We start from the raw sequence: 8,785 nt of genomic DNA on the forward strand, positions 1-8,785 counted from the left end.
TGTTTAGTAAGACAGAGGGGTGCTGTTTCGCTCGCTCGGATTCTTTTTCAGGTGAGATAGCTTCAGCCACTTGTGAATTGAAGGAACATTGGCGGGTGCAGAGTGCACTGTTCGGGTGCTGGAAATATTTTGGACTAATCTGCAAAGGTCTCCTACTTTTTTAAGTGATTTGTTTGACAATCAGATGAAAACATCATGACTGGTTGTGTTTATTAAAAGGTAATACATTTTTACAGTTATATTACATGTCTTTATTATGAAACCCATTTAAAAAAATGGTACACGTGCTATCAAATGCCCGTCCAACTGATTCGTTCGGACGCCGGCCCTGGGCTGGTGTTAACATGCTGTTCCTAAACTGCATTAGAGAGCTCACAAATGTGACAATATGAATGTCGTCTTACAAAAAACTCCCTTTTGCCCTCCTCCAAGCAATGAAATATTGAGTATGACACAGGAGTAATTGCATGGGAAGTAATCAATTAGACACACAATTGGAAGCGACCTGAGGTCTGGAAGCTGCCAGGCAAGAGGAGAGGAGAGAAGTGGAGATTGGAGAGAGAGAGGTGGAGATTGGAGAGAGAGAAGTAGAGAGAGGAAAGAGGTGGAGAGAGAGAGAGAGAGAGAGGAGAGAGGTGAATATAGATAGATAGAGGTGGAGAGAGAGGAGAGGTGGAGAGAGGAAAGGGAGAGATGGAGAGGTGGAGAGAGGAGAGGTGGAGAGAGGAGAGAGGTGGAGAGTAGAGAGATGTAGAGAGAGGAAAAGTGGAGAGAGGAGAGGTGGAGAGAGGAATGATGTAGAGAGAGGAGAGGTGGAGAGTGGAACAGAATGCCAGAGACACAGTGTTCTAGTCAAAAGCAGTGCACTATAAAGGGAAGATTGTGCCATTTTGGGATGTAGCCTTGGACACAAACTAATCTCAGCTCTCTTCCTGTGGGGGTTTCTCATAAAGACAGAGGCCAGTCTGGGGAGAGGCTGTCCAAAGACTCTTCAGGACAAGACTGAGTCCACTTGTCCTTTATTTTCACCTTGTCCTGTCTATCCATCCATCCCTCCCTCCATCCATCCCTTCATCTCTCCTGTGGGTGTTTCTCAGACAGACAGGGGCCAGGCAGGGATGTGCTGTCCAAATACACTGATTCTCCTTCTTAGTCCTTCAAGGAGAGACTGTCACGGATTTCTCTCATCCTTTATTTTCACCTTGTCCCATCCATCCATCCATTTATACCTCTATCCCTCCATCCCCCTGTTCACCATTTCATGATCCATGGTGCTTTCACGAAACACTGAGCAGAGCTCGTTGAAGTTAATGTATGATCATTAAGATTTTCCCCTTGATAAAATGCAGGGCGATGAAGAGCAGATAGAACACAATGTTCTGTGTCTGTGTGTCTGTGTGCGTGTGTGTGTGTGTGTGTGTGTGTGTGTGTGTGTGTGTGTGTGTACAGTACAATAATACACATGTAGGCTTTGTATACAGTGCATGTGCCAGTTTAACTAGCATTGATGAGATATATAGAGAGAAAGAGAAACAAGAGAGACAAGAGACGAGAGAGAGAGAGAGAATGAGAACGTGTGAAAATTTAAAAAAAGAAATAACAGATGGACTGTGAGTGAGTAGTGGATCCAGTCTTGGCGTCGTGTGTGAGCAGCGTGTGTGTGTGTGTCAGCTAACCGTGTAGGGAGAGAGAGAGAGAGAAGGATGTCTGGCAGATGGGAGAAGAGATTTGATGCTTTTATTTTGGACAGAGAGTAATGGCAGCGTACAAGTAGTAAAAATAAATGGATGAGCAACACTGACTGAACAAAACTATAGGAAAACAGGCCCGGGATACTTTTTTTTTTAATAGAAAATGTGTAAACTGACATGTTCATCTGTGTTATTTCTCTTATTGAGGTGGATATTGTTGTGAAAACTCAACAGGCAGCAATTACCATGTGAATGCACTGAGCCCAGCTCAACTTGCCTCAGCTGCAATCTACAGTAACTATTGTGTTCATGGTGACTGAAAATAATAAAAAAAAGAGAAGCAGAAGAAAAATGTTTGCTTAAGCATGAAAATAGCTTTAATTCGTCTGAAATGGAAAGCATACCATAGCTGCACTTTGGAAATGTCAAACAAAGTGGCAGTGTTTAACTCCTGTCACTGTGCTGGGGGAGACATATAATTCACTCCAATCATCTGCTTCTGGAGAGACAGATAGGGACAGGTAGGTACAGTTAGGGACAATAAATTGTTGGGGGGAGAGGGGAGGATTATATGAAGACAGATACTAGTGGATGGAGAGAGAGAGGGAGAGAGAGAGAGAGAGAGACAGAAAAGATACAGAAAAAGACAGAACGATCTAGTAATTCTTACTGCTTCATCTTAGTGTGTTTTAACATGTACTTGAGTGTGTTTCCTGTTTCATATGCCTAAGTATGCCTAAGGATAACTAAAGCCTGATTGAAAGGTGCCACAGAGGGACTGAGATGCACACTACCCAGTCCCAGCACACCCATGAGTGTTCCTTCGTTCTACAAAGTCTCCTACACAGACCCTACTGAAAAATCAATACAGCCATATCAAAATATACCAGCTACAAATTGATTTTATCCAGGGCAATTTCTACCTCCTAGGGATTCAGGTCGGTTTCAATACAGAGGGGTCCGTTTTATCCGTCTCCAGATTAGCCCTGTGTGTAGTTAATAACCTTTATCCTCGTATATGTCGCTTATAGATCATATCGATCGTTGTACAGAGAGCAGGGTATGAAAGGAACGACAGAATAATATCACTGGGAGATGAAAGGGGAGCCATTATAGGCGTCTTTGCCACTCGTTGCCTGTTGAAGTATTCTGGAGAGGGATGCAGTGACGGAGAGAGGGGAGGATCTTCGGATGGAGGGTGTGTGTGTGTGTGTGTGTGTGTGTGTGTGTGTGTGTGTGTGTGTGTGTGTGTGTGTGTGTGTGTGTGTGTGTGTGTGTGTGTGTGTGTGTGTGTGTGTGTGTGTGTGCGTGCGTGCGTGCGTGCGTGCGTGCGTGCGTGCGTGCGTGCGTGCGTGCGTGCGTGCGTGCGTGCGTGCGTGCACGTGTGTCACAGTCTGAGACCCAGAGACCAGCTACCAAGGCTTGATATAGCAGGAGCATGACACAAGTAGTGGAGGAGAGTGTCAAAATAGATACAAAGAGACAGAGAGAGACATAGAAAAAGAGCATGTGCAGTCCCTCTTTCTCCTCTCCACACTACTGGCCCAGGGACATGGATGGGACGATGGCATTTCAAACACCACTCTGCCTCTTTTCACTCTGTCTGCCTCTGGACACCCAGTGGTATCCGAGCTCAACCTAGTATCCCAGTTAGGACTCTTCGATAGGACTCTTCGATAGGACCATGCGATAAGACTCTTTGATAGGACTCTTCGAATAGGACTCTTTGAAAGGACTCTTCCATAGGACTCTTCGATAGGACTCTTCCATAGGACTCTTCCATAGGACTCTTCCATAGGACTCTTCCATAGGACTCTTCCATAGGACTCTTCCATAGGACTCTTCGATAGGACTCTTCCATAGGACTCTTCCATAGGACTCTTCGATAGGACTCTTCCATAGGACTCTTCCATAGGACTCTTCCATAGGACTCTTCCATAGGACTCTTCCATAGGACTCTTCCATAGGACTCTTCCATAGGACTCTTCCATAGGACTCTTCTGGCACAGCAGAAAGCTTTCTTTATCTGTATTATTGATTTTGCTTAACTGCCCCAATGGAAACATGTCTTGCGAATGAATGTCCACGCCTTTCATATATATCATTTTCAATACTTGTTAATTATTAATTCCTTCTCAAAGATAAGTATAGTACTACCCAACAAAATACATGGTGATATATACAGTACATGAATGTTCTACCAATTATGACAGATGACAATGCAGAATTGTATTGTGGATGTGTGTGTGTGTGTGTATGTGTGTGTGTGTGTGCGCGTGCATGTGTTTGTAGACCACAATGAGCAGTGGTTTAATATATTCACTGTCTCAGACTGAGCCGGGAGAGAGACAGAAACTCACTGCTCTATTCGTACGGTATAAACATCTGGTGAATGAATGTTAGTCCTATGCTGGGCGTAGGGTTACATAACAGAAAACATACAGTACACTGTGCTCCTATGGTGTGGTCTCTGGATGGTGTCTTTTAAATTCCTCCTCCCTCTCTCCATCTCTATAGTCATTTTACTTTCTCTGTCTCTCATATCTCTCTCTCTCCCCCCTCTCTCTCTCTCTTTCTCCCCATCTATCTCTCTCCTCTCTCTCTCTCTTTCTCCCCATCTCTCTCTCCTTCTCTCTCTCTCTCTCTTTCTCCCCATCTATCTCTCTCCTCTCTCTCTCTGTTTCTCCCCATCTCTCTCTCTCCTTCTCTCTCTTTCTCCCCATCTATCTCTCTCCTCTCTCTCTTTCTCCCCATCTCTCTCTCTCTCTCTCTCTCTCTTTCTCTCGCTCTCTCTCAGTGAAGACACACCAGCGACCATTGTCTTCTCTCTTACTCCCCCCCTCTCTCCATCTATTTCTCTCTCTTACTCCCCCTCTTCTCTGTCCATCTCTCTCTCTTACTCCCCCTCTTCTCTGTCCATCTCTCTCTCTTACTCCCCCTCTTCTCTGTCCATCCTCTCTCTCTCTCTCTCTCTCTCTCTCTCTCTCTCTCTCTCTCTCTCTCTCTCTCTCTCTCTCTCTCTCTCTCTCTCTCTCTCTCTCTCTCTCCTCTCTCTCTCTCCCTCTCTCTCTCTCCATCTCTAGTTTTTTTTCTCTCTCTCTCTGTCTGACCAGACAGACACCAGACCCAACAGTGACCTCTATCCTCTGCCTCTCAGGACAGTGAGTTATGTGGGTCTATAGGTTAACTGTCCATTACTGACCCTGTCACACAATATTGTATCAGAACACCTAATGGGCTCCTGACAGAACTGGGCTGTGTCCCAAATGGCACCCTATTCCCTATATATTGTACTACTTTTGATGGGGTAGTGCACTTTATATGGAATATAGTGCTAATTTAGATGCAGATCTGATGTCTGGCGGCAGGTAGCCTAGCGGTTAAAGACTGTTGGGCCAGTAACTGAAAGGTCGCTGTTTTCAAAACCCCGAGCCAACTAGGTGAAAAATCTGTCTGTGCCCTTGAGCAAGGCACTTAACCCTAGTTGGTCCTGTAAGTCACTCTGGATAAGAGTGTCTGTTAAATGAATAAAATGTAAATGTTATTCATTTCTCCGGTTACAACCATAGCCCAGAACTAGCTCCATAGCTACAACATAGAATATGTTATTAGTGCATACCATAACTCCCCTCAAGCAGTTTACATATAGGGACAATTCCAGCTGGGAGGTAGTAAGAGAACATAAGTTATGTCACTTAGTCAGAGTATTTTACTTGAATGCATACATTCTTAGTAAGGGCTGTATTCAATCCGTATCGTGGAAGATCAAATGGTACAGCTAGATTGATATTAAAAGGCAATGTTACCGCATTAGCAGAGACTGCATTCATGGTAACGCTGCATATGTCAATTCGTATCATAAAAATGTATATCGCGCAATCCGTAGTACAGATTGAATAGAGCCGTAAATGTTTGTGATCCCTGTGGGAAATGTACATATGACCTTAGCAATGCTAGTGCCACACGGTTACCAAATTAAGCAAACAAGAACACATTTTAATAGCATCGTAAACATATACTGCTGAGATTAATCAGCACAATGGTTGCACTTCAAAAAGGTTTAGGGCCTTTTTCCTGGCTGCTTATTCTTCAAGGTCAAGTATGCTTGTGTAAATGCTAGGGGATGGATGTATAGTGAGAGTGAAAGTGAGAGTGAGAGAGAGAGAGAGAGAGAGAAAAAAACTAGAGATGAGAAAGAGAAAAAAACTAGAGATAGAGGGAGAGAGAAAGAGAGGGAGAAAGAGAGCGAGAGAAAGAGAAAGAGACAGAGAGAAAAAAAATAGATGGAGAGGGAGAGAGAAAGAGAGAGAGAGAAAGAGACCGAGAGCGAAACTACAGATGAGTGAGAGAGAGCGAGAAAGAGAGAGAGAGAGAGAGAGAGAGAAAGAGAGAGGAGAGGTAGAAAATAACTACACTTCCCATTTTCACAAGTGCTTTTAGCGTCTATGAGAATGAGGGGATATGCTAAACAACAGTAATAATAATCTACTTTAGGGATTTCGAGGGAAGAGAACTCTTTCCTGATCCTAAGTAACCTGTCTTACCTAGGTATCTCTGAGAGGGATCAGACAGTTATTGTTCTTGTTCTCTGTTTATCTACCTTGCCTCCCAAATGGCAGCCTTTTTCCTACTTAGTGCACTACTTTTGACCAGGGCCCATAGGGAATAGGGTGCAATTTGTGACGAAGCCCCAGTCTTCGTTCATGGTAGCTAGGCCATTTTGGAGCTAGCTGTCATTAACACAGGAGCAAATATGTTGTAATGTGGATATACATAATTGCAATACACTCAAAAATAACAGGTATGTAGGTACAGAAAACACATTATGACTTCACGCAAAAACAAACAGGGAAATGGACGGGGTATGTATGACAACAGAGTATTGCAGAGTAATTGCAGGTGATGGAACAATGTTACAATAGTGTGTACGTATATTGAGGAAGCTTCCAGGGCAAGAAGAGGCTAGTTTCAGACCACGTTGAAGTAAAAGGCTACTTGCTAATGATAAATGTAATGTTTGCTTTGACACTTTGTATTTCACAGCATGTACTGTACATGCATCACCAACACCCCTTCCTATGAGTGCCACATCTGGTTAATATTATCAGGTTCTGCTGGGGAATTGGCAAGCCTGGTTCCAGATCTGTTTGTGCTGTCTTGCCAACTCATATGGTCGACCAAACAGATCTGGGATCAGGCGAAGCTTGGGGAGTCTAGTTAGATCTCTGTGGATATCGGTGCTAAAACAAAGCATACAAAATATAACACATACATCTTCCCAAGGCCATGTCAGGTGCCAATTCCCATTGAGAAAGATTAACTCAAGGTATTATTGCATTTCAGCCAAATGAAAGTCTGGACAAAACTTACTGATGCAGAAAGCAGAGAGCAGTAGCTATGAGTTAGGTCAACCGCGTCTTCCTCTCGCTATGAGTGTAAAGAGATGTAATTAAAATCTGTCAGTACAGTAAATCCCCAACCACCTAACATCTAGACAGACACAAGCTCTTAAAAGATCAGATCACTTCATTTTTCTCTCATTAAATTGACCCTAACATTCCCTCTTTATAGACCTTGGTTTACTGCTTTCATTGCAGTAATTTTCTAGCAGAGCTTCTGACTTAACACTCAGTCACACAATTTACAGGATTTCACTGAAGTTAGTAGCAGGAAGGTATGTCTCTGAAAAGGTGAAATTAAAGAAAGATCCATCAAGAGGGGATGGAGAGAGAGATTTCAAAGCTTCAGACAGAGGAGACAGAGACAGGATAGCCATCTTAGACACATACCTGTGAGGTTCTTCAGTCCCAGCTGGCGCAGGCCAAAGTTCCCATCTCTGCGGTAGTTGAGGAAGATTGCCAGAGCGTAGCGGTCTTCATACATCTTAGTTCCTCTGATGATCCTCAGGTTCTCCAGTGGCAGGTAGTCAAACTGGTTCAGAGCCACGAGCACATAGCCTGTCACCTCCCGTATAGACTGGAAGAGGAGAGGTTACAGGGAGAACATCAGACACAGCAACAGGAAACAAGAGCCATGGAGACAATCAGACATAGATAGCTTGGTCCCAGACATGTTTTGTCCTGATCTGTTTGTGATGTTTTCCCAACTTCTATGGATTTCATGAATGACAATGACTATAGATCTGAGATCAGGCTAAAGTAGACACAGAGCAGCTTTGAAAACTGATTCATCATAAGGTAATTTCCACCTATCCACTCAGTCACGATGAACCCATGTGAGGGGGAAACCCCACGGGGGTCAAGGAAGACTTTGCTAAAACTTTCTGCTCGAAGTTTGTGTCCACTCCACTAGGTACCAGGGGAAGCAGGAGGACATCAGCATCACCATTGCTTCACACTTAAATGTCATTTAGAAAGGATAATGACCGCGGAGACTTTACGAACACACCCAGCCAGAGCTGGTATGAATCAAAGTGACATGACCGCCCTCCTCTCAGCCCCCTTCCTGTCATGGTAGCTGTCATTAGAGGTGACAGACAAAGTGAGGATGAGTCCCAAATGGCACCTTATTCTCTATAAAGTGTACTACTTTAGACCAGTGCCCTATAGGCCCTAGTCAATATGGTGCACTATAGTGGACAATTTAGGGAATATTGTGCCATTTTGGAGGTAGACAGAGACAGCGGGGAAAGGACAGGCCAGGTCTCTCACAACGCTAATGCCAACAGTGACAATAATCACAGCAACAGGCCTCTGCCACGCACACAGCCACACACACATACACACTCGCACACACACAGGCATGCACACAAGCAAGCACACTAAACTGCGTCCTAAGGAGTCTGCAACCACCACTGTTGCTGCTGCCACCACTGCTCAGGTTCAGACCCCCATCACTGACAGCTGTCAGGCCCTATAGTCGTCAGTCCAAGCCAGGCTCAGAAGTTGCAGGAGCAGTCATGGTGCTGTCTAGATCAACCACAGTCACATAATGGGCATGGATGGCAGCTATTTAAGTCTTTTCCATCCAGTGCTCAGAGAGACACATTATCTGTGTCCCAAAATACACCCATAGGGCCCTGGTCAAAAGTAGTGCACTATATAGGGGATAGGATGTCATTTGGAACATAGTCA

General features: G+C 44.3%; 1 protein-coding gene across 1 annotated transcript in view; it reads right to left on the reverse strand.

Moving 5' to 3' along the window:
- The window catches only part of LOC106582203 (receptor tyrosine-protein kinase erbB-4), a gene marked incomplete at its 5' end in the record, with an annotated part of 240,979 nt that extends 233,300 nt beyond the window's left edge, over positions 1-7,679 (reverse strand). The window contains one exon of the mRNA XM_045704751.2: positions 7,481-7,679. Within this exon, the coding sequence (XP_045560707.2) occupies positions 7,481-7,679 (199 nt within the window). The remainder of the gene's footprint in view (positions 1-7,480) is intronic.
- Between the last annotated feature and the right edge of the window lie 1,106 nt (positions 7,680-8,785).

Source organism: Salmo salar, chromosome 21 (genome assembly GCF_965601325.2).
Source record: "Salmo salar chromosome 21, fSalSal1, whole genome shotgun sequence".
NCBI lineage: Eukaryota > Metazoa > Chordata > Actinopteri > Salmoniformes > Salmonidae > Salmo > Salmo salar.